Below are 25,602 nucleotides of genomic sequence, written 5' to 3'. Positions count from 1 at the left end.
TTAGTTTCTGATTTATTTAGAAGTGTTTGTGTAAGATAGTCTTATGATTACAGTTTAATGGCTTATTTCGACTGGACCGTTCTATATTGAAGATAACTATTCTTAAACCAAATATGCCTGTGAGCCTATACTGTGTAAAATCAGACTCGTATGATCACTTAGATTTGCTAGTTGTTTTGCTTTTCCCTTATGATTAAGATTGTAAGAACTGTGAACCTATGAACCAATGTAAAAACTATCCCTAGAAATGTATTTGCAACAGTTCGTTTATGTTCTGTATGAAAGCTTTTACTTGTCTTTGACATTTGGTTGCACCTGTTTTTTTTAACCTTGCCTCCCCTGGGAACTTCTCAGTGTTTGAGTATTTAAAATGTTTTAGTGAAAGTCTGCTTTACACAGGAATGGCAGAAGAAAGTCCTTTTGACTTTGAGTTAACAAATCAAATCATGGCTTTCAAGGTAATCTTAATGTATAGCATTGTAAGATTGATTTTTGTTGTGCATATAGCCAATGTGTAATAATGGCATGTAGTTCTTCCTTTGAGTTTTAGCAGAATAACTTTAAAAACAATTGTAAACTGCAAAAATTTGAATCTGGAAATTCTGACATAAAGTTCTTATCAGTCCATTTCCTTGCATGAAGTTGGCTTTTGGACACTGGAAGGAAGTGGTAAAATCATGAAAAGAATTTAGAGAGGTTTAGAAAACTGTATTTAATAAAAGCATTAGTAGACCCTCACTGGTTGGGCATTGTACAAATACAGAGTGATAAATTGCATTCCTATTTAGTAATCTGAAGTGGAGGAAAGATAACTACTTAGAACTTTGCCCTCTTCACTGAGAATATATTTTTTCTTTATGTGAATATGCATGCTATGCTAATAACAGGTGTTAATTTGCATTTCATCTGTCTACTTTTCTTCTTTTTTAGATGGGCCACGACCTACTCAAAAAGAGATTTTATCTCTGCGAGCCTTCTTGTTGATGTTCATTAAACAGCTAGTGATGAAGGTAAGATAACTATAACTTATGATATTTAAGTTTCCTTTCATAAATAAATGCACTTTAATATAGCATTTTTTCTAAAAATGTTGAATGTTGTAAACAAATAATAGAAACACCATGCAAGGTGCATCTTTTTGTTGTGGCTCTTGCCACAGACAGCAGTGCTAAAGATGTGTTTTTCTCCCTTTTAAGCTGTTTTTATCAAAAGAGGAGCTGTTAATTGTCTAACTTAGAAATTTTACTATGGGGAAATAAGTATTTGATTCCATATTTTGTTTTTGACACCTGCATCAGAAGTGCTTAAAGAGCAACATTTGACATTATATGCAGTGGGCCAGTAGGACAGAGGAGGATCAGAAAAACTCTACCAATAAGTTTCACAACTGTTTGTTAGACATTAGAGGAATATTGAAATTCAGCAGTTGTACTGCTTATACAGTCTTCTTAACCCTTTCCTTTTGTAAGCTCTGATCTCACTCCTCTCCCTTCTGTAGACTCTTTTCTGTGTTTGAATCTAGGTCCCTTTTCCCCTCTTCCTCTGTGTTGCTAAGGGACCAGTATGCTGTCTGTGCTGCTACCCTTAGCCCCAGCAGTACGGAGGAGTAACTACCAGAGAATTTCTGCTCTTGACTCTCATACTCTTTCTTTAATTTGGGCATTCTGCAATTGAAGTATCAGGGACAATTTAGCTACCAAACTCCAGAAGACTTTCATTAAGTGTTACCTCCATTTTTATTATTATTTTTTTAAATTTCTGTCAGAGATTTGTAACTTGGACAGTTTTGGATAGAGTTCCACAAGGACAGTAAAAAGCATGTCCATCATAAAAGGTTGATTTTTCTGCAATTTTTGTATTTCTACAAAGTGGTGTAAAATTTTTTCGGGAAATGAGAGACTTTAAAAAATAAAAACCTGCTTTTCCCTTCCCTCATTCTGATCTTAGAAACTGTTGGGGTTTGTTTTATCTTCACCAAAAAGACCTCAAGGCATATTCCTGACATAGATGCCATAAATGATTTAAGCTTCTGCAGAGTTGATTGTCACTGAAGATAGGGTTCTGTAGTGGAAAATAAGAAGCAAACTCATCTGTAGGCATAGCTAAAAGGCTCACAATTAAACATCCAGCTCTACTTTGGAATCCTCTTTGCCACCTTAATTTAATTCTATTAATAGGAAGCTCTCAGTTCCAATTATCTGTATCAATTAACATGTGTTACTCTAACAATTTCATGTACTATATTACTATCTAGCTTATTTTTATGCTTGTATTGGAGTTGTCTTTTAATGCACTTTTTAAATCTTCAATGGGTATTTTTTGGGCAGAGAAAAGACTACCTTCCATCTCAAAGCTATTATAGCACCAAGTGAAAACAAATTTGTCTTGTGGGACTTGCTCTGTATATAACCATGGCTTGTAATAATGCTCTTTTGGGAACAGTACTTTTGTATTTGAAAGATGATAGTTAAAACCTGATTGTTTTTAAAGGACTATGGAATAAAAGAAGATGAATTGCAAGCTATCCTCAATTATCTGCTCACTATACATGAGGTAATATTTAATTTGGGCTGGGGGTGGAGGGAGAGATACTACTTCTGCTGTTTGTGACCACCAAATATTTGAATATTTTCAAATATTACCTTCTTTATGCCACAAGATGGCTCTGTAGAGGAAGTAGCAAACATTGTCCAACTCTTTAGTGTACTGTGCTGAATTGCCAATATTCTTGTAGTGATTTAAGCACTATGTTCAATGTTAGATTGAAGTTCATTAAGCCAGTAATTCAAAATGGTTTCTTATGTTGTGCTGCGAACCGATTTACCAAGCAGAAAAACAGATGGTGCGACTGACTTTAAAAAAAAAAAAAAAAAAAGAGACAAAACCTTGTTTTATGCTGCCTAAGTAATATTTTTTGTTTTGTTTTTCTCTCCTTTTTATTTTGCTTCTTAAATAAACTAATAAAATTGAAAACATGCATTCAAAAATAAAGATGTATGTTAATGGCATCTAAGAGAATCATATAAACTTAATTGGGAGAAAATGTTGGTTACCACTGATACATCTGCATCTTCATATTTTAGCACCAGGAAAAGGCACTTTATGCCAGATGCAACATCAAAGACAAGGGAAATGGGGACATAAATCTAACTGATCTCATCTCTGTAAGGGTGCTTGAAATGGGTAAAATAAGGAATTAATTGAACTTCACTTCAAGCAGTATGGATTTTTTTTTCTTTTTTGTGTTTACACCTATATTTTCCTTTTATTCTCTGTGCTGGTTACTACTACCTGGTAATACCATGGTCAAGCAAATTAAATCATTCTACTTTGTATGAAGATGTAAAATATAAGACTCTTGGTAACATGTAAGAGTAAACCCAAATAGCAGAAGCTTTATATAGCCTTCAGATGAGGAAGTGATATTTTAACTATCTTAGCAGTTAGTCAAGTCTAAAAAAGCCTAAAAGATCCATGAATACTGAATCCCATAGAATTAGGTATCTAGTTGTAAATTCAGAAAAAAATCAATGTGGCAGGGGAGGGGGGGGGAAGTGAAATTCAGCCTTCTCATAGGGCTCATGCATCAGTGATAGCATCTGTAATTTAAGCTAATAATGTTACCAGGTGAACACAGTTATTCAGGGGATGTAAAACTGGTTCTCTAACAGAGAAAGAATCAGAATATTTGTTCAAAAAAAGAAACATATATTTGTTGGAAAGTTTGCTTGTTTTTAATGAGCTTTCATTTTAATACCGGAAAGAATGGGGAGACAGTTGCATTTTGCTACTTTTGTAGGTTATTTTTTAGTTTTAAGTAACTTGGAACAAATTAATAAACTGTAGTTTAGAGTGCTTGAGGCTAGTGATATGAAAAACTTAACTGAGCAGCTTGAATTACCCATTTTAAATATTGTCTGTGACAGGTGGGTGTTTTTTTCTTCTTTTTTTTTTTTTTTCCTGGGCTTGAACATTTGTTAGTAGAGATTCTGCATTAAACACCATCCTGTGCCCCAGAAAATGTGCAGCAGTATGTTTCTAGCTCCTGTGCAGTAAAAGAGGGGGAAATACACATGCAAACAAGTGAGCGTGTGTGTGGAAGAAAATAGCATAGTGCAATAGTCCATTCCCTGTCAAAGGCTCACATCCCAGACACAGCTGTATCGCTTTTCACTCTAAAAAACATAAAGGGTTTTTTGTGGTAATATTTTCTCCTGCACTTGCCTTCCAGATCTGTAGCTCTTTTGATCCTGGCCTGATTGTTTTGGTCTTTGGTTGACTATTATTCTCCAGATAATTTTGAAATATTTTGTAGTAGTTCTTTTAACCAAAACAATGCATACATCCATTTTAAATTCAGATTTGTAACTTTTATTCAACAGGATGACAATCTAATGGATGTCTTGCAGTTGCTTGTTGCTCTGATGTCAGAGCATCCCAGTTCTATGATCCCTGCTTTTGATCAGAGGAATGGATTACAGTAAGTTCAAATTTTCTAAGTGGGAAAAGGAAATAGTATTTTGACATACATGTTGCTTCCTAGAAAACTGAAAGGTCCTCCTCAGTGTATCTGTTGCAATATTAGATTCCTCATCTTGGGAAATGTTTGTGTCCAGGTGCTCTTTTGACAAGAGCTGATGTTGGATTTATTATCAATGAGGGTCTGGGTTTTTTTTTTTTAATGTTTCCAAGCTGTCAGTCACTCTCAAACAGGTAGTGATCAATTTGAGTTAGTCTATACATTTATGTTTATTCTTCATCTACCTAGCGCTTAGTCTTTAGCCTCCCATTCTTACATATGTTAGAACTGAAAATGGGCAGACAAATTGGTTCAGATTTCTTCTGATCTTTGTTAGTTTTCTTTCCTTTTTTTACGTGTAAAACATTATGGGACTTTTGTGGAAGGAACCTTTTCTTTGTTTAAATTTAACACTTTGTGGTAGAGATTGTTCACAATGACTTTTTCCGGACAAACAGAAAAATATTGTTTAACGCTATTGTGAGAGAAGAGTAGAGAAAGTAGCAAACTCTACTAGTAAACAGTAAAAGCATAAGAGAAGATCTACTAGAAAAAGACTAAGTTATGACTCTGATTTTGTGTTGTGGCTCTCAGAGTGGTCACATTATTGAACTTTTCCAATTTAAAATGAACCTGCTTGAACATAGTGGGGGGAAAAAAACTGGAACAGGCAAACAAATGTAAGAACTATTCCTAGAAGGGTATGTGGAATAGTAATTCTCTTGCTGTGTAAAGGCAGAGTCTCACTTCATACATTTTGTTGCACCTATTGGTTAACCCCTATTTATACATATATTTTTTTTCAGTTGCCCTTTCTCAAGAGACAACATTCAGGCATGTTCATAATTGTTTTCTCCCCTTTTAGTGCTAGGCTGATTTTTTTTATTTTTTTTAATTTACCCACTTTCTTCAGCTTTGACTTCATTTGTATGGTAATGTATTATGCTATGGGAAACTAATAAAAACTCTAAATAATAAAGCATTTGAATGTCATGTTCAGTCTCCAATGCAATATGTTTGTTTTTATTTAACAACTGGCAGTAGACATTTTCTTTTTTATTAACTAGTATATGGGCAAGTCAGCATGAATAGTGAGTCCACAGTGAGAAATCACTTTGTTTTCCTGTCTCGTTTGTTACATTCCATGCTCCTGTATTGTTTCCAGTCACTTAACGGGTTGCGTCTATGCTTATTTTTGGAATTAAACCACCATATTCTTGGAATTTAAAAATAATTTTACAAAGCTTTATAAATATTTGGAGCTTTTAATTAAAATTTTTTAAAAGTAACCAATCTACTAAAGAAATAATAAGCATAAGGAAATATTTGTTTTCTATACAGTTAAGTAACCCTCATACTGTTCTGTTAAAACAAGCAGAGAAATGGATTATATTGCTTGAATGAACGTTGTATCGTAGGCTTGCTCATTTTTTTGCTTCTATAGTTGCTGTGGCTGTAGCTTTCTCCAGGATAAGTTATTTGTTATAGATAACTGTTTTATAATCACTCCTGGGTTGTCACTTAAACCCTGGTATAGAACTAGATTTTTTTTTTTTTTTTTTTGCCTTGGATTAGGTGTCCTGGGTAATATTTTTAGGTATGTAAAAGTGAAGGAATATGTAAGTAGTGATGAGTCATCAGTTATGTATAGGCCTAAAAACTTGAATAAGTCCTTTGAATTCTTTACAACTTGCTGATCTAAAATGAAGTATTGTAATAAGACATATTTTTGGAAAGACTCAAGAATCATTGAAAGTAGGTATTTATTTCCCCCCCTCCACCCACAAAAAAGTGTGATACAAATTTTGTCAAGAACTTACTCATCAGTAAAGGCTGAGTAGAGTGCCTTCTGTTCCAATTTCTTGGAGCATTAGGAAATTAAACTTTTCTTTTTTCAGAGAGAGCTTGGTAGTCCGTGTAGGTATAAGCTAAATCATATTTCACAAATTCAGAGATCTGTCCAATACCATGAACCGTAGCCCAACTAAAATCAGATAGTGACATGGTCATAAGCACCTTACTGTCTAAAAAGAAAGCAATGAATGAAATTAGATGTAACTGATAAATACATTTAGAGGTCTTAAGTTTTTATGGGAGATTTACAAAGATCAAAAACTTGCGTTTGTTATTCTTTACATTGACAGAAGGCCATTATTAGAATTCTTCACTGTGTAAATAAACTTCATTTAATAAAAGATTAACCTTTAATGTACTGCAAATAAATGTTTGAGAAGTTAAGATTAAATACTAGTCTGATTTCTTTTTATTCGGGGAGAGGAAGGCATCGATACATGTGATGAGATTTGTGCAGTATCACAGGTCGAAGTGGTAATGTCAAATATATTTGAGCTTACTGAACACTTCTCACTGTAAGACTGTACTTCCGGTTGTTTATTAATTTACTAGACTTTCATCAGTTACATTGACACTTTCCTTGCTGTGTTTATTACAGTCTCATTTTCTTTCTTAGGAAATCTTCAGCTAGAACTGTTCTGCTAGTTAAGTCTAGTAGTTTGCTACAGACATGGCCCTCATGCCCTTTGACTTTCTTCTTAAACCTTCTTAGTGGAGAATCATAAGCATGTGTAGAGCATAATCATAAGGAGGTGAAGAGCAGAGACTGATGTAGGTGAAATGAGAAGAATGCCTCCTCACTTGGTGTCTTCCTCTATCCCCCTTGAGGGAGCAACAGTGTGCACAGATGTCAAATATTAGTGCTAGTGATAAATCCCTCTCCATACATGGCTATTCTTATCCAGCCACATTTATACTAAACCAATTGCTTACTTTTCTGGATAAAATATCAGATCGACAATTTTCAATGTAGGAATTGCACATGTAATTTCATAGCATGTTTTATTTATTGATATTTGTGAGATACTTAAATTTGATTAAATATCTCTAAGTGTAATTATAAAATGTGAAATCACAACCTATTGTGCTCTTAACAGAAATGTCTTATAGTAATTCTTTTAAATTAGGCTTAGATGTAAATTTATGTGCAGTCTACTGCAGTTAATTTGTCATTCCAAAAATTCTGTGTATTTCGACTCTTTTAGGAGGCCTTCTGTTTTCTCTGCTTAGGGTTGTCTACAAGCTTTTAGCATCACAAAGTGAAGGCATCAGGGTGCAAGCTCTAAAAGTGATGGGATATTTCTTAAAGCATCTGTCTCCAAAGTAAGTACTGGTTTAGGTCTTAAAACAAACCCCACCAAAAAAGAAGGAAAAAAGGTAGGTTGTGACACACACATGCCGTATATATTGTGTATATATTATTTGGTGTGTATGTGTGTGTATATATATACACACACATATGTTTGTATGTATGTGAAGTAGAAAAAAAAAGCTATATTGGAGGTTAGTCACTAAATATGCTTCACTGAATAGGAGCTACTATTCTTCAAGTACCCTTCAGTTTGTTTGTCATCTTTACATTTCTGATGTGGTGGAGTTACTTGTTATTGGCAACTAGGGTCCGGGCATTATCACTTCCTCACCAAGTTCATTTAATACCTACTTGTGGTATAGCTGGCTGCTTTTTAAAGTGGTCTTTTTCCATAATTACATTAAAATTGGTAGCAAGAATTAGACTGGTGAGATTGAACCTTGTGTTACTGAGAACTAGATTTTAGTATGTCTCAAGTTGTCTATGACAGTAGATAACTATTGAGATCGCTGTCCATGGTTGTATTTTTGAGTGAAATGAGGACAAAGATGCCCTTTCCCTGGTGTTTATCAAGAAATTCCTAAGGGTGTGTTTCAGCTTTTTAGGCCCATGGGTGAGTGGACCGCATTTATGGAAGAAAGTTAACCATCTCTGTCTTCAGGGAATGACTTGTCCTTTCAGAATCTGAATCCTTGCCCTTTTCCTTAACTAAAAGTGAAAGACTTAAGGAACAAAAGAGAAAACGATGTTGCCAGTGACTTCATATTTCCTGAGGCACACTTTATAAACTACCCCCCTCCCCCCAAGCAAGTTAAATACATAAGTTTTTATTTTATCTTTCTGTACTATTTTAGGAGAAAAGCTGAAGTCATGCTTGGACATGGATTGTTCTCTTTGTTGGCTGAAAGGCTGATGCTTCAGACAAGCTTAATCACCATGACCACATATAATGTCCTATTTGAGGTAGTAATATACTGTAGTTAGGATCCAATCTTCCTAATTACTTGTAAGACACTGTTAGAAAATTGCTTACATATTTGTGCTGATATGTTCCAGATGACATTAAACCTTAGCGTGATGCAGCTGAGTGCTGCTTTTTTTTTTCCCCCCAAGCTCACTACTCAAGATATTCCCCCCGCCTTAACTTGGTTATGCTCATTATGAACAATTCTAGATAATGAGTAACCTGAATGTCTCAGGCAGACACTCATATATATGTGGAATTTTATTATAGCAATGATCTTGCCTTATGATGATTGTTTTGGTTAGATTCAGGTTTCTCTTCCAGTGTATTTAAAATAACAGTATGTGCTTAAGAGAAAGCAAAAAAAATAGTTTAGAGTAAAATTTTAGGAACAGGTTGAAATAAATTATCAAGAAAGACAAGTAGGGTTTTTTTGGATAATTTTTAGAACTATGGTGAAATAATGGCGGTGCTGTATGAAGGATGTATCCAACTGTTTTTCAGTAAGCTGCCTTTATGAACATTGATATGGCATCTTCTTCTTTCTTGCTAGATTCTGACTGAACAGATTTGTACTCAAGTGATACATAAACAACATCCTGACCCAGATTCAACAGTGAAGATACAAAATCCTCGTAAGAATCATACACACTTCTAAGTGCTACCTTAAGAAAAGTCTGCTCTAAAAAACAAAACAGAACATGAGAAAGCCTATTAATTACATCCACCAGTCTTAATTCTCATCTTAGTTTTACATTGTTTTTCATACAGAAGGAAATATAATGTGCATTTAGTTGGAGTTATTTAGGAAGTATGTCTCTATAGCTTTTTTGAAAGACGTTTTATGTGTCTAAATGTGTATGTAGTTCATAACTCACCCTTTTTGGCTGTGCAGTCATGTTATGAAATGGTTTTTCAAGACTTGCATGCACAGGATACTTTGATTTAATACATGTTAAGGTTCCAGCAAAGTTCTGATTGCATTATTTAGTGATGTCAGACAAAATTACCTGAAATATGGAAACAACCTTCATCTTAAATTACATTCAGTATGACAGCGCTAGATGGAAAGTAGGAGAAATGTATCTGCTCACTGTTTTGGGTAGCTTACTTTATGGGAAATATCTTGATATGAAACTTTAGATGTCTTTTAAACTAAGAGAAAATACTGATTTCCTTTCCTGAATTATGTGCATTATTAATGTGCTCTGTACATAATACAATGGACTTATGATTGCTTTGGGAGTTCATTTTTTCTGGAGAAATAATAGATTTTTCACTTTCATAGCTGCTTTGTCATTAAATGTAGGTCATAGTTGTGGGTTTGCTTCATGTAGAAAGTGGAGGAAGAGAAAGGCAAGCAAAGCAGAGACAGAGGAAAGAAATCGAGTTGCAGCATGCCATTTGCCTTCTAGTAGATCTGAATGAAGCAGGAGATCTGAGGAGATTTCTGTTCCTTTCTCTTAAGATTTTTTTGAAGTTGGCAGTCACTGCTGTGGTTAATACAGATTATTTGTAGTGTGAGGCGTGAGTCTGGAATTATCTAGGTCTAGTAGGAAGAGTGACTTCTAGACTACTTTAAGATCAGTGCTAATATTCTCAAATAATGAATTTCTCTTTTTAAAGAAATAGTACAAGGTGAAATGAGACTATCACGGTGACCATGCTCAAATAGCACCCTAATTTATTTACAAAGTTAACTTTTTTTAAGTAACAAGAACAGTGACTGCCCCACTGCTTCAAACAGTGGAATGTACCCACGATTTTGACTGTCTACTAAAAATATATGAAACAAAATTTCATCTTTCATGAGCATAATATCATGAAGTTTTTGTCCCATTTCTCAAACTTTTTTTATAACAGAAATTAAGTATAATTAGAAGCTGTTCACATTCTTAAAAAATTCAATATTATTAAGATAGAGCAAAATCTATGAATTTTCTTCATATATTGATTTTATAATATATGCATTATATTATGTGAACTTCCTTAGAAAAAGGTTCTGAGAGATTCAGAAGCTTGTCATTTGTCATGAGGTCACCTTTGTGTTGCTTAAACTTGATAATTCAAAAAATCAGAATAATTTAACTTGGATTCCATTTTCTTCAACTGTGTAGGCCTGCAAATCCCCCAATGGTGACCAGAAGTCTTGGAAGAAGGGATTTGTATTAATTAAATGTTCTACTTCGAGATGTACTTTTTCTCAGTATAAAACTTTCTTTATGTACAGTTACTTTTCTTGTACAAATAATATTGGAAGATGTCCTGTAGTTTATGCTGTACTAATAGTTTGTTGCTCATGAACTGTTTTACAGAGATTCTGAAGGTTATTGCAATCCTGCTGCGTAATTCTCCGCAATGTCCAGAAACTCTGGAGGTTCGACGAGCCTTTCTCTCAGATATGATTAAGCTTTTTAATAACAGCAGAGAAAATAGGAGGTAAGATAGCTGGCTGTATGCACATGTATACAAAGTAAGTAATAAGGTCTCGTAGTAAATTAGACTCATTAGGCAGATACAGCTTCATTGCTGTTCAGCAAATTCTAAGTATAGTCTTAAATATGTAAAATTAGAGAAGCTTGCATATAGCAGTTTTAAACATGTTGAATTCTTGACTTAGCTGATGTATATTTTAAGATAGATTTTGAAATTTGATTAAATAGCATGTGTATATTTTGCAGGAGTTTGTTGCAGTGCTCCGTCTGGCAGGAGTGGATGCTTTCCCTCTGCTGTTTTAATCCGAAGACTTCTGAGGAGCAGAAGATAACTGAGATGGTGTATACCATATTTCGAATTTTGCTCTACCATGCAATCAAATATGAGTGGGGTGGCTGGCGTGTTTGGGTGGATACGCTGTCAATCACACATTCAAAGGTGAGTGTTGGAAATAGTTGTGAAAATTTGTTACGCTGTGTAATTAGATTTAGAGCGTTAAAGTGCTTATCATACAGTGAGGTAGTCTTGAAGTGAAAGTCAGTAGCTAAATAAAAGTCCAGTGTTCATATCTGTTTCTGGGCATAACTTTGTTTGAAGACAAATCTTTTTTTGATTTTGCTCAAACTGTGATAGTATTAGTTTATACTGAAAATTGCACATATTTTGAAAAATAAGATAATAAAATTTCAGGAGCATTTCTGAAAAATTTGTGCTGGTTTTGGTTTTTAATAATGGCATGAACACAAGGTGGCGCACTGTATCTATTCATAAACAAAAATACCTTTTAGTAACATCAAAAGGCTGTCAAACCGGTAAAAAGAAAAGAAATTGAAGTTAAGACAGATGCTTCAGCTGTTAAGCTGTTACGGAATACAGGATGAGAATGCAAATCCTTGCAGTATGAATGAGACTATTACCCTTCCTTATTCTTCTGTCCGTTTTTTTGTTATTATTGCAACCAGAATTATATCATAAAAGTTACTAGTGGATCTTCGAACAAGGCACGGTAGTATAAAAGATAACTGCCCTGCCTTATTCTGAACAAAAGAGTGAGGCCACTGTGGGCCTTGTAATTATTCTGGTTTATCAGAAATATTTACCTAAGATGAATTAAATTATAAAGTATATATTTCTAAGTATATATTTCACACTTAACTGTGTGAAAAGGACATCAGTGAATCCTAAAGATCATATTATGATTCTAAAGAATTGTTAGCATTTCTGAGGTCCTTGATTTTATATGATTTTTTTTTCTGAAAAGTGAGTCTCTGCAGACAGCTGGAATACTGCTATTTTGCAACTCTGTTTATTTGTCGCATTTATAGCTCGATGTGGATTATTGGGCTGTGGGGAGACAAATGTAGAAATCCATGTAACAGTGTGTGAAATAATGTCATTAGATAGTCACTCAGCTAAATGTAATCCAGGTGCAAGGAATCCAGGGCCAAATTTTAACCCTTACAGAGATGGTGTTTTAGGTATTAAAATATCCTTAACCTTCTTTGGTGTCGGCTCTGCAGTCTTCAAAAAACCTGTTCCCTCTCTTTCCCCCAAGATGCAGAGGGCATGGGTGGAGCAGATTGTACAGTGGAAAGCTGTAGCTGGAGTAAGGGTCCCTAATGTGCGTTTATAGAAACTGGTATAATTTAAAGCATTTCTGTGATTGCTGGGAATTTCTAGGGAGCTGTCCCTGGGGAAAGATGGAGAGGTGAGTCAACGCAGATCACCTTTCCACCTCTCTTATACAGAACTTTGATGTATTGAATTTAAAAATTATCTATTATATTATCTTATAAGCTGTAGTTTTATTCTTAGTCTCTTTTTGTGAGATAATGTAATGTCGGAAATCTCATTTAAACAGCTTCTATGTCAAAATAATTATATGGATTTTTGGTCATTATCTTCAGTGATTTAATGTGGCAGATAAATGGTCTGGAGTTCATAGAGGAAAACCCAAGATTTTACTGTGATGCCACAGTCAAATGTTAAGAAAAAACCTCCAGTTTTAGAAAATACCCCCCAAAAAATGAGGTATAGGTAATGTTGTTTTCAGAGTTTTTTTCGAAAGGGTGCATGTTTTTGTGCAATAGTGAATGAGAAAATGATGTGCTTCGCTCTTTGTGTTTCTCATTTTTGATTCCTGGCATAGTGAGGTATCCTTGGTTGTGGATGTAACTTCATGTATCAGTTTTCCCAAGTTTAACTTTGGCTTTCCAGTCAATATGTAAGGACTGACTGTTCTTCCAGCCTGCTTCAGAGGAAGTTGAACAGTGGCAAGGTTAGAAGTGTATGACTGTGGGCAGAGCGGTGGTGTAATTTTGAAGGAACCGTAAAGGAGTTCAGCTTGTTTGGACATTGGTGCTAATATTATCCAGTTCCAGAAGCCTAAATGAAAATGGTTAAACAACAAAACCACCTAGAAACTAACTTAACAATAGTGATATGAATGGTGATGCAATAATCAAGGATTTTAAAACTGGATTTTTTTTTTCTACTTTACTATGCATTTGCCATTTGAACTTTTTTATAAATAATATGCTTTATAAATAATACACGCAACTAGATGATGTTTCATGACTATCTTTTAATTACATAAGAATACATAAGGATAAATCACAAAAAAGCTCTTTGTGGTAAAGCCTTACTGATCACTTGAAAATTTCCTTGTAAACTGATATTAATATCCAGTGATAATTAATTTTAATCCCTCTAATTTTACTTCTTTTGGATATTCTTGTATCCTATTACACCAATATTGAGATTCATATAGATTCACACATAACATGGTGTAGACATAATTCAGTGGGCAAAATGTTTGATGCTAAGTGCATCTCAGATGTTTTTGATTTCTAGCATGCTTTCAAAGTAATGTGGGAATTATGGGAACAAAAATATTTCCTTAACATTGCTAAGAGAATAACCAATTTGTGGTTTTATTATTTCATCTCTAATTGTATTGGGTTACTGCTTATTTTTCGTTTTTACAACCCTTTGCGCCATTCTTGCCACTAATTTATAACACCATTCTATGATAAAGAACTAGTACATAAAGGACTAGTGTTACAGAATTGGATAGGTTTTGCAGAGCTACACATCAAGATACATGCAGCTGCTATAAAAAGCCAAAGAAACTCAATTGCAATTTTATTGTCCAGTTTGATAGATTTCCTGCCACCTTTGTAGCAGGGAAGCTGTTTGTCACTGTAACCCTCTCCTCCAACAGCTGCACAACGTTTTGTAAGCAGCAACGGCTTTTCTAGCATAATTGGACTACATTGGTTTCCTTGCACTCAGAATTTAGAAGGTGTGTGTAACCTTTTTAAAGCCAAATTTCTTAATATTACTCATATACGTTGCTCATATTTTTTTATGTTTTCCAAATATTAACACAGCGTATACAAAGGTGTTTAATCTGTGGCTTCTAGTTCAATAAAAATGTTAATGAAAAAATTAAATCACAACTCCAGTTGGTTCTAACCGGCCAGTGCTGAATTTATGAAAGCATCTAAGAACTGGTTTTTAAACATTGTAACCATGCTGTCTAGGCCTTAGATTTTATCTGTCCAGCCCTGTTACTTTGTAAAAGGACCAATGATTTTGGGGTTAATAATAGGAAACAAGTAAAGAATGGTGGACAACTTGCCTTTTTGACCTTTCAGCTTCCCCAAGTTTTAAGAGACTATAATGATTTACACAGTATAGTACACTCCTCCTAAATTATCTGAATGTTTGAAACTATCGGGAAGAACTAACATTTGCTTATTTCAGGCCTTTAAATATATTTTACTTTTAAAAAGTTGCATCATGTGACCACGTGACTTGGTTAAAAAGAAGATATTTGGGTAAATTCTGTTTTTATTTTTTTTAGAGGGTCAAGAAATTTTTGTTGAGTAAGATTCAGAAATGTTAATATGTATAAGCGGAAATTGCTGTATTAGTGGAAAAAATTTTGTTCACTGATCTGAATGGGAAGAAGGATAATATTGAAATGTTAGTACTGTGACTTTAACATACAATGTATTTCTAAATTATTGTTAGTTTTCAGTCTAAGGAAGTAAGGTTGTAATATACATTGGTGAATTTAAGTAAATTTGTATGTTCTTTGGTGCTGCACTCATTTAATACAAGAGGGGGAAAAAAAAAAGTGTGCACAGCGTTTACATGTGTTATGTTTGCCTGATTTTCATCACTGTCAGATGAGGGAAAACTGGCAAAAGTGGCAAAGATTAGGTGGCGGAGGAGTTAATATATGATGGCAATTTAAAAACTAATTTGCAGAGAAGTGAACATGGCTCAGTAGTTTTAGAAAGTAACAGGCCATCAGGATCTCTTCAGTCCAAATCCCATTGGCATTCATGAGTTATTGAGGAGGGTTTTGTCTCCATTTTTTCTCCCTGTCTTGAAGAAGGTAGGGTCTCCCACAGTGGTATGTGCGGGCATTTTGAAGGCTCCAGATGTTCTTCAGTCCTCTGAAAAGTGTCTGCATTGCCCTGAGGGGAAGCGGAGGTAGCTAGCCAAGAGGGTGGTTGTGCTACTGCAGGTTTTTGGTTTTCAATTGTGCTATGCCCAATGTATCAATGAAGCAAACCTGAGGGAGATGCAAATTAAGTAGCACACTTGAAATGCTTAAATGTGGGGTTCATTCTTATGGTATAAATAGTTATTTATGAAAAACTGTTGCTTATTCTAGATAGAAATTATTCTCAGGGGGATCACTTAGGGAGAGCAGAAAGAACTTGGAGACTAGAATGTGCAGCCTCCTTTAAAGCTGTGCACCCTCCAAGATGTGTGGTTGTGATGCAATCCTTCACCTTTTCTAGGTGTTTCCTTGTTACAGCTTCTTTTCTAGTAGGTGTGTGGGAATGCTTTTCTTAATCAATGCCTCTGAGGAGAAGAAAGTATTTTCATTATTCAGCAGGCAGAATAGTTGGGAGGAGGCATCTGTACCACTGATGGGCTCTTATGCATGCAGCATGTGTGGGAGCTCCTCCATCTCATCATTCAGTTTGAGTGAGTGGAATGTCATGAATAAAGCTGCAGGATACTAAAATTTGACTAATTCGAACCGAAAGAAAAGTGTGAAATAGGGGATAGGAGTAGACTAAGCAAGGTAAACTGAGAATTTACAAAGCAGCAAAGAACAGGATCAGCTGGGTAGTGGAAGCCACACAGAAGAGTGTAATAGAGATTTGCTACTGGTCGAGAAGTCACAGAGGTCTCAAAAAGAAGAAATGGGGAAGCATTTGCAGTGGAAAGAACTGATGCATAAAGAGGCAAGCAGCTATGAGAGAGTCTTCCTAAGCAAAGATGACCAATGAAAGAATGGATTCTCATCTGTATAACTTGATATAAAAATCATTGGAAGATGGGACCTGTGTCTGAGCCTCAGGAGTTGTTAGTGGCCTCCTTTGCTGTTGCTGCAGAGTTTGAGGCAACGCTCCTCCAGACTTGCTGCCACCTGTGTTCAGGTTATGGCTGTGGGGACTGAATTGAGCCTCTGGGCCGTGAGTTGAAATGATGGATGTGGAGTCCCTGCTACAGGGCTACCAACAACACATGGACACATTGCAAAAGGATGGCCAGAGAAGTGCACAAGACCTATATCTGGCTATTATGACAATGCAGACTGATAAACACTGAATTTAATTACAACATATTCTTGTTAATAACTAAGTATCAAATGTGCACAAGGCAGAATTTGACAGTCTGTTGAACTGGAGGAATGGTGACAGGGATTGAGATAGAGAGGAAATATATACCTTGAGAGGATAATGTGCTCATGTATTGCAATTTAAACAAATTAAAAGCAATAGTTGCATTCGTGAAAATGAGCAAATACATGTTTGGTATGCTATTTCCATTTATTATTGTATGGTGATGTAACAGTAAGCTATACCTTGACTTGCTTTGAAAATAAAACACTGCCAACATGCATAAAATTATGTCTCAGATAAGCAAAGACTTTTATGAGTTATATTTACTAGTTCTTACTTTCTTATTGTAGAAATTAATTTGCATGCATATTTTTCCCTCAAGCTGAGGATAAAAAAGGCAAAAGTATTACTACTTAGATGAAAATGCAGGATGCAGGAATGTGAAAATGTCTTGGTACAATGGTTTTCTTTCTCCCCCCAGCCCTTGTGTGTCAGTGAATGTTTTTTTTTTTGGTGAAAACTTAGACTCCTTCTAGAAACTTCTCATATGTAGTGTCCTGCATAATATATGTTAATTTGCTTTTCTTAGCTTTCTTCTGTGACCCACTCAGAAATAACCCAGAGATTCCTCAGGTCAGTGGGTTACAGACTGTAAGTGAGTGTATGGTGCACACAGTACCTTTCTATCTTTCACTTCACTGAATTGAAGATCAGATTTGATATCTTCAGGTATTGGTGCCTCCCATCTAAATAGACCTGGTTTTCTTTGGAGATTAGTTTCCACTTTTGAACAGTTAGTGTTGCTAGAGGAGAAGTGGAAAACCAGGTCAATAAAGTCCTTGTTAAGATTTAGAAATTGTAATGCTTTCTGGAATTATGAAGAGTTTATTGATGGTGTCAGCAGCACAGGAGTTAGCTTGCACTGAGCAGACTCTATAAGGAAACAGCAGTACTATATAATTGTCTGACCTGTCTGGCAGACATTCCCTTCCTCTCTCTACTCTACAAAATTGCCCACCTGATAATGAAAAAAAGGACAAAATCTTAATGTATAGTTAAAATATTTTCCCTACATTCTTTAATGCAAATGTCAATCATCTTAACCTTCTTCATTGCTGTATGCTAATTTTTCTCCTTGGCAATTAGTAAATGTTGGATGTCAAATTAAGTTAAAATTAATGGCAGAGGCAAATGTTGCAGTTATTAGCTCACAAGTGTCCTTAACTAGTAGTGCGTAGAGATGCATTCCGAGTATTGCAAACAGCTATGGATTAACCATCACATGATGGTGAAGATTAATGATTGGCCTTTTAGCTCACTAATTTAGAACAATTTCTGGTAATTAATTTTGTATTATCAGCTTTACAGTTGCAAATGCCTTAAGGAAAATAAAAAATGACTTAAGTACATTTCAGGTTCTTCAGGCTAACAGTTGTCTTTGTAAATTGTTGCATGCTTGCAGATTGTAAAGTTTAATCTTTAATACCTTTATATACTATCTCTGTCTACTTGTATTTAGTAGTCATAATTTCTACTTAATTTTGCATTTTCGTTGATACTGCTTTTGTTAACCTTAGGTGTTTTCTTTGTAGGGTGTATTGTTTGTCTTTGTGAACTTGCGTGTTTCATAAATGGCATGTCATGCAACAGAAGTGTGGGGGAAGAATTGTCTAGTGCCACCATCATAGTACCACTATTTCTTGGTTTCCTGTCAAACCGCATTACAGATTAATATAGTGAGCAGAACTGTTTATATAGGCTTGTTGAAAAATTGGATTTTACAAAGCAGTATTTTTAAAATTTGTTTTCTTTTTTTATATAAATAATAAAACCTCAAACTTGAAATGCATGTTTGAAAAATACTGTTTTAGGTAGTCTGCGTAACTTTATACATTGCTATTTTAAATTAGAATATTATTTAAAGGACAGTATTTAATTAATTAAGTGACAAGAATTTTTTCTGATGTTTATGGTGGAAGTAGAAATTGTTATCCCTTTAAAGTGGATTTTGAGGGCTTTTTTGTTCTCCTGTAGTTCTGTACTGTCTAATTTTCTTTACCAGTGTATGTCTCCTTGCAGTTTCTTGCATTGTTCTTAAATTAATGTAAGTTCTCATCAGATTGTGCTTGGATTTATTTGCCCATAAGTTTACATTGCCCATCTGTTAAAAGAAGTTGTCTGTATTGACCTCCTTGCCACTCTCTTTTTAATTTTTTTTAACTTTCTTTTTCTATTTTTTTTTTTTACTTGGTAGTAGTGATTAACAGTCCTGAAGACCACAGTTTGGTTTCCAGAGTGTTGCTCTCTAATGGCTTCCAAACCATTGTCTCTAACCTATACAGTAAGCAGAGCTCATACTTGTAACTTTCAACAGTCTTAGCTGGAAAAACAAAACTGCTGAGTTAGTAATTCATGATTCACATGTTAACATTCAAAATTAATACAAATACCTATGGTGCCTATCTGACTTCAGGGTAGGACATGTAGGTTATCAGGAAAACCAAAGCATGCAACAGGAAACTCTCCTAAGAGACAAAAGAGAGAAAGTACCATGGGAAGATTTTGAATAATGAATGAATAAGATAAGTATATATTGCTAATAAATACTTGGGGGGGGGGGGGGGGCTTTGCTGAAACAGTGGCTAGTTTTTAGATAGAATTTGGATTTGTGATTGTTTGCATAATAAAAAGTAGGGAGTCTTAGCTGAACTTTTCTTCCAGCACTGAAATGTTAAGTGTCTTTAAAATTAAATGAGAAGTTATGATGTCAAGGAAAGAGCTTGGAGGCAGGGGGACTCCATTGTTGGCAGGGAAATGAGAACTTAAGCTATTAAGAATAACTGAAATCTTGGCTATGGCATGTTTATTAATGAGGCAGTGAAGTTGCTAATGAGGGGCCAGAAAATATGGAGCTTTCACTGATGCAATATGAAGTACATAACAATCTTGTAGGGACCCCGGAGATGTGGTGGGATGGCTCCTGTGACTGGAGTGATGTAATGAAGGCATAGCAACTCTTCAGGAAGTACAAGCTGGGAAGATGAGGAACAACTCCCTTTATGTGAGAGAGCAGTTGGAGTGCATGGAGCTCAGGGGATGAAATGAGGAGTCAACTGAGAGTTTCTGGATTAGGATTAAAGATAAGACAAGCAAAGATTACGTTATAGTCGGCATCTACTACGGACTGCCTGACCAGGAAGAACAAGCAGATGAGCTCCTCTATAAACAGATAGGAGCAGCCTCATGTTTGCAGGCCCTGGCCATCATGGGCTTGATATGTGCTGTATGGACAGCATAGCTGGAAGTAAGCAATCCAGGAGGTTCCTTCGAGTTCACTGTCAACTTCTTCCTTCTCCAAGTCATAGAGGAGCCAACGAGGAGAGCTGTTCTGCTGGACACTCATACTCACTAACAATAAGGAGCTTGCTGGGAATGTGAAGGTCAAAGGCAGCCTTGGCTGCAGTGACCATGAGATCGGTGGAGTTCAGGATCCTGAGGGGAAGGAGGAGAATAAAAGCAAGCTCACAGCCCTGGACTTACGGAGAGCGAATTTTTACTTGTTTTCAAGCAAGGTTGATTTAATGCTGTTAACAAGATGATAAATTTGGCTGGTAAGAGAAAATCTGCAGCTGCAATAGGCTTTTGTAAAGGGGATTGGCTTGGTAGCGCACTAGAAAAAAAAGTCAGCATTACAGAAAGAGAGTACATCACAGGTTATGTAAACTGAGAGATAACTAACTGCCCATTTCCCCAAAAGTAGTTACCAGCACTGTAGAATGTGTTCATGGAGTGGAAAGTGAGAAGGCATAAAGTAGATTGCTTTTAAACCTGCATATGAGTTTAATGAGACTTACACTAGAATGATGCATGAACATACGGATGTTCACACTATTAAAAGTTTTTTTGAAGAGCTGGAAAGGTTGCAGAAGGGTGTCACAGGACGGATTCTAGTTCTTTGGAATGAAAACTCATTCTTTTTAGATGGTACTGCTACTTCTCTTTTGGGCTTTTAAAACAGTATGATAGTATGTTAAACAACCTTGAAAACATGGTATTTCTTCCTCATTAAAGTATTTTTAATAACGTGGAAATGCAGACATAATTAGTGACTGGAAATTGAAGCTAGGCAACTTTCTGGATGCTGTCATCCAATTCATGTTAATGGTCTCAATGTGTAGGAAAGTGGTTTAAAGTCAAGGGCTGGGCTAGATGAGCTGATGTTACTTTTTGGCCTTAATCTAAGTTATTCCTTGAAGTCCTAGGGAAAAACATCTGTAACAGAACTGATGATAGGCTTTTAGAATGCATTTAAAGTTATATTCCTTGATGCTTGCAATTTACTCTAACTAGGTTGGTAATTTATCAAAGCACTTACGTAGATAGGGCTGCCAGAACTTTGAACTTTATATTGCTGTTAAAGCTTGTTGTGTTTTGTAAGGACCAGCGTAAGCATCAAGTGTTGCTTGATGAAACTCTTGCAACACTGTTAACGTGCTCTTTTTGCAAGGTGGATTTAGTAACTGCCAGCCCTGCAAAACATCTCTATGATTCGTTCCATTAAGGTTGAATTGTTGCTGCTATTGAACGTGTTCTGTGAGTCATGTACTACTCTCCATTGCACTCAAACTTGAGCACTGAAGAAAATCATGTTGTGTAACAGGTCCCTCCAGCCACTCTCTTGTGATCATGTCATTGTGCCCATCCCCATTAGTATTGGGGAGAGATGGCAGCAGCAGTAATAGAATTTGACATACATGTCTCCCTCATTTGTCCCTTTCCATAAAAATAATGATAAAAAAGTGCTGTTCTCATCTTCATCTTTATCTTGCTTTTCCTTGGTTCAAGGGAACTAGTGAAATAAGACTTTGAGGCTAGACCTGAGAGTTTTCCAGCGGTTTTGGAAGCAGTGCATAACCAGCATAGAATCCAGGTCTCATACTTGGATCTAGCTTAACAGTGTTAAAAAAGGAAGTACGCAGTGTAGCTAAAGCCTGCAAAAACTTTTGATTTTCCCATATGTTTTTCAAAATGAATGTTACAATAAAAACTTTGATACTGAAGACAGAAATGAGTAAAGGTAGCTATGTTATCACAGATTTGTTACAGCTGTACTTGTATTGCCTAGGTAATGCCTATACATATTGTGGGTCAATGTGCTTTCTGGGAAGTACATATGATTACTGTTTATTTCAGCAAAACGTTTTGTATTTGTTGAATGTCTCTTTAGTACTTATCGGAATAAAACTTTAGTAGTTTTGGAAATGGAGGAAGCAACAGGGAGAGAGAGGAGAGAGAAAGCTAGCTGGAGATGAACTCAAGTTGTCGAGATTTTTTTCTTCAGAAAAGTAATGACTTGACCAAAAGTAGCACCTTGACCTAATCATGTTTTTGAAAACAAATTAAAAGTGCAAGGGAGAGCTTATTAGCATGATGTATTTTGGGTTGCTTTTGATATCCTGACTGGGGTTCAGTTCAGGAAGTTTCTAAAATAATAATGCCCTCCCCTCCCCCCACCCCCGCTCTATTTAGCAATACCCTATAATCAAATATTTTTATAGATCCATTGTGACAGATGGATGAACTTTCAGTCATTTTTAGTCATTTGCACTTCTTGTTTGTACATAACTGATTTAAAACTAGTACAGGAAGACTTTTATAAACAGGAGGAGGAAGATATCCCAGTTCTATAGCTAGAAACCAGAGACTCAAGTTTCAATTAAATCAACTTGAACAAATAACATGCTTCAGGTCAAATGTTGGAATAGTACAATGCTCCTACAGTACTTTAAATTATATTTGATTGATGGAGAAAATAGTATGTTAAAAAGCTAATGTTGACAACACAGCCTGCCAAGAATATTCCTTTTTGCCTTTGTTCTTTTTTTGCTCATCTCTGATTTGTTAACTATAATTTGTAATACCTTTTTAACCTGTCAAGTTAGTTTTTGACTTACATGTATCATCCTAAGAGAAAATATTCCTGCTGACTAATCATCACTTTGAATACCTTTTACATGGAATTTTTAGATGAGAGCCAAATGAATGAGTTTAGTACACAAGAGAATAACAAAATATGCATTCATATATTTAATAAAATGTACTGCTCTGCTTTGTCTATGGAAAATGTTTATGATAAAGAAAATGGTTGAAAAAATAAAACCCTGCAGCTTATATGTTGGGAAAATTTTGAGACCTAAGCCTACAGATAAATAAATACTTCTGTTATAGAAGACAAATCTAAATCCTAAATAGAAAGGTATGGATAAATGAAATTGAATGACAATTTAATAAAAACTTCAGTTAGTCTAGTGAGATTTTCTTTCAACACACAGCTATTTATTTGGGCAAATTAGTTTTATCAGTATATATATAAAGAATTTTTCAATCTGGAACTTTTTTTTATATACCTAAAAACAACAATTTTTTTCAGCTCTTATGTAGGAAGGTCTTCTCACTTTAATCAGATTGCGTAGCTGTGCCTTTTAGACTGGGTGATTAGCGTTCACCAGAGGAAAAGTCTTCTGGAGGATTTTTGGTATCAGTTGAAGGTCCCTAGAATTTTGGCTTCGTTACACGCTTCTCTCTGCTTTGATTTTGTGGGACTGTACCTTTTTTTTTTTTCATGTGAACTTCTCTAAAGTTTGTTTATCTTTGTGGATTGTTGAGCATATTCAAGGTGCTAAAATCATGTGAAAGCTCAGTTTTAGTAAGTACCCCTGCTACTTGTCACAATGTCCCCCGTTACAAAAAAATTGAGATTGTCAGCTATCTCAAATTTAATAATTCTCTGAATGTTATGCTGTTGCATTTTTATCTGCATCCTATACAATTACATGAATGCAAGTAGCACAGATAAGTCTAGTTACAGATGACCGTAATTAGCCTAGGAAATAATGCAAGTATTAACTGTAAATATTAAGCTTTAAACATTTTCACTTCTTTTACTAGAAGTAGTCTTTAAAACTTTGAGTTTACTTCCAGTAAACATTTAATTTCCTGTCCTTAGGATCAGTCTAGGGTTTTTTGACTCTTGTTACTTTTTTTTCTTTTCTTTCTTTTGGCTAGGATTAACAGGTACACTAAAGAAAAACTTGCTCTCAGTTGAAGTGATCTCCGATGTGAAATTATTTTTTATCATGAGGGCAAGATCCTATATACATTTGTAGTATAACTTTGTGATTTGAGCAATGATTTTGGTGGTGTGGGGTTTTTTTCAGAGAAAACAGTCATTAATATATAATTTTTAATGTACTTTCAACTCTGTTCTTTTAGGTAACTTTTGAAATGCACAAAGAGAGTCTTTCTCAAATGTACAGGGAGTACCAAGGGAAAGGAGGTGAAGGGAGTGGAATACGTTCTTCAACTCCAATTAGAACAATCTCTGGAGTTAGCAAAGCAGCTGAATCCAAGGGAAAGCAACAATGTTTGGAGTTAAAAGAAGATATTCCTGCTTCTTCCTGCATTGATGATGATAATATGGAGTGCAGTACTGAGAAAAAAGAGACAAGTACCTCATCAGATGGTGACCAACAAACTCATTCAGTGTCTAATCATAGGGAGAAGTTAGAGGGGGAAGACAGGGACACTACAGAGGCTTTAAAAGCAACGTCTTGTGCAGAATTTTCTTCAGAACCAGAAGCACTAAAGCCCAGTGTTTCAGAAATTAGTACTGGAATAGCTGAAGCAATTGAAGATTCTCTGAGCCAAGCTGCTGAGCTTGTGGAAGAAACAGTAGCTGTCACTGCTGCTTCTTTAGCAATGCAAACTACTTTGGAAGGGGAAACTCCTGAAATTCCAGAAAGACCAGAAAAATCAACAGTAGAGGTGGAAGATGAAGATGGCTTTGTTGATTTGAAAGGGGAAAGTAGTATGCCGTTACCTTCAGAAGAGTTTGTAGAAACGAACAAGGAACATAGCTCCAATGAAAGCAAACTGACAAGGCAGGAAAAAACAATAGAGAAGCAACCTGAATCTATGCTTTTAAAATCTGGAGATAATGAAGGTATGGATGGGGAAAAACAAGAACTGACTTCTTTACCGGAAACAGTGAGTTCCGCAGTTCAAGAAGTAGTGACTCAACCGGATTCAGAAGGGAAAAAGAAGCTGGAAGAAGAAAAGATTCTTTCTAGTGAAACCAAAACGGCAGAACAAAACGCAAATGCACCTGTGTCAGAACCCACTGGAACCTGTGACAAAAGAATTGCCAAGCTTGATGTTTCTAGTGTTGCATCAGATACAGAAAAACTGGAACTGAAAGCTAACAGATGTCTAGAAGCACCTCTGCCCCACAGATCTGTACCTGAGGTAAATTCTACCTGTCCTGTCTACCTGTCTATCTTATAAAAAAAGAACTTCCTTTTAATTTCAAGATTGTTGAAACAGTGTGCCCATACACATTTTTGGGATTTTAATGCGTGTGGATTTTGTGAGCTATCTAAAGAATACTTTCAACCTTGGATTAATTCTTACTAATTTGTGTACTGAGAAGTCTCTAAGAGTTTATTCTTTCTACATCCACTGGGTGTTGATGGAGATTGAGTATTTGGCTAGATGGACACTTCATCTGCGTTGGTTCTTAAGTTTGAAGAACTGAAAGAAGCATTTATATATCCTGAGAGGATTTTACCTAGAATTTCTGTGCTTCTTTACTCAACCTGCTTTTACTCATTTCAGTCTGGTCTCTTATACTGTCAATTCTTACAATTATTGAGAAGTAAACATTGCTTGTGCAGAAAAAAAAGCACTAAGTTTCTTTCATATCCTGGTGGAACTTGTGAAAATATTTGTTACACTAGCTTCTCTGCAGGAGGTACACACACAAGAAAATGAAAATTTGAAACTAAAATTTGATAGGATTGTCACT

At 35.4% G+C, this 25,602-nt stretch overlaps 1 protein-coding gene across 2 annotated transcripts in view; it reads left to right on the top strand.

Annotated features, from left to right (window-relative positions):
- LRBA (LPS responsive beige-like anchor protein) overlaps positions 1-25,602 on the top strand; it is a 419,285-nt gene that overhangs the window by 60,493 nt on the left and 333,190 nt on the right. For both annotated transcript variants that reach the window (XM_075751281.1, XM_075751280.1), the window contains exons 15-23: positions 931-1,010; positions 2,491-2,553; positions 4,383-4,480; positions 7,604-7,696; positions 8,540-8,648; positions 9,203-9,284; positions 10,965-11,088; positions 11,331-11,523; positions 24,012-25,043. In XM_075751281.1, coding sequence (XP_075607396.1) covers positions 931-1,010; positions 2,491-2,553; positions 4,383-4,480; positions 7,604-7,696; positions 8,540-8,648; positions 9,203-9,284; positions 10,965-11,088; positions 11,331-11,523; positions 24,012-25,043 — 1,874 coding nt within the window. The remainder of the gene's footprint in view (positions 1-930; positions 1,011-2,490; positions 2,554-4,382; positions 4,481-7,603; positions 7,697-8,539; positions 8,649-9,202; positions 9,285-10,964; positions 11,089-11,330; positions 11,524-24,011; positions 25,044-25,602) is intronic.

The sequence above is a fragment of the Balearica regulorum genome, chromosome 4, assembly GCF_011004875.1.
Source record: "Balearica regulorum gibbericeps isolate bBalReg1 chromosome 4, bBalReg1.pri, whole genome shotgun sequence".
NCBI classification, from domain to species: domain Eukaryota; kingdom Metazoa; phylum Chordata; class Aves; order Gruiformes; family Gruidae; genus Balearica; species Balearica regulorum.
This window is presented reverse-complemented; position numbering and strand designations above follow the sequence as displayed.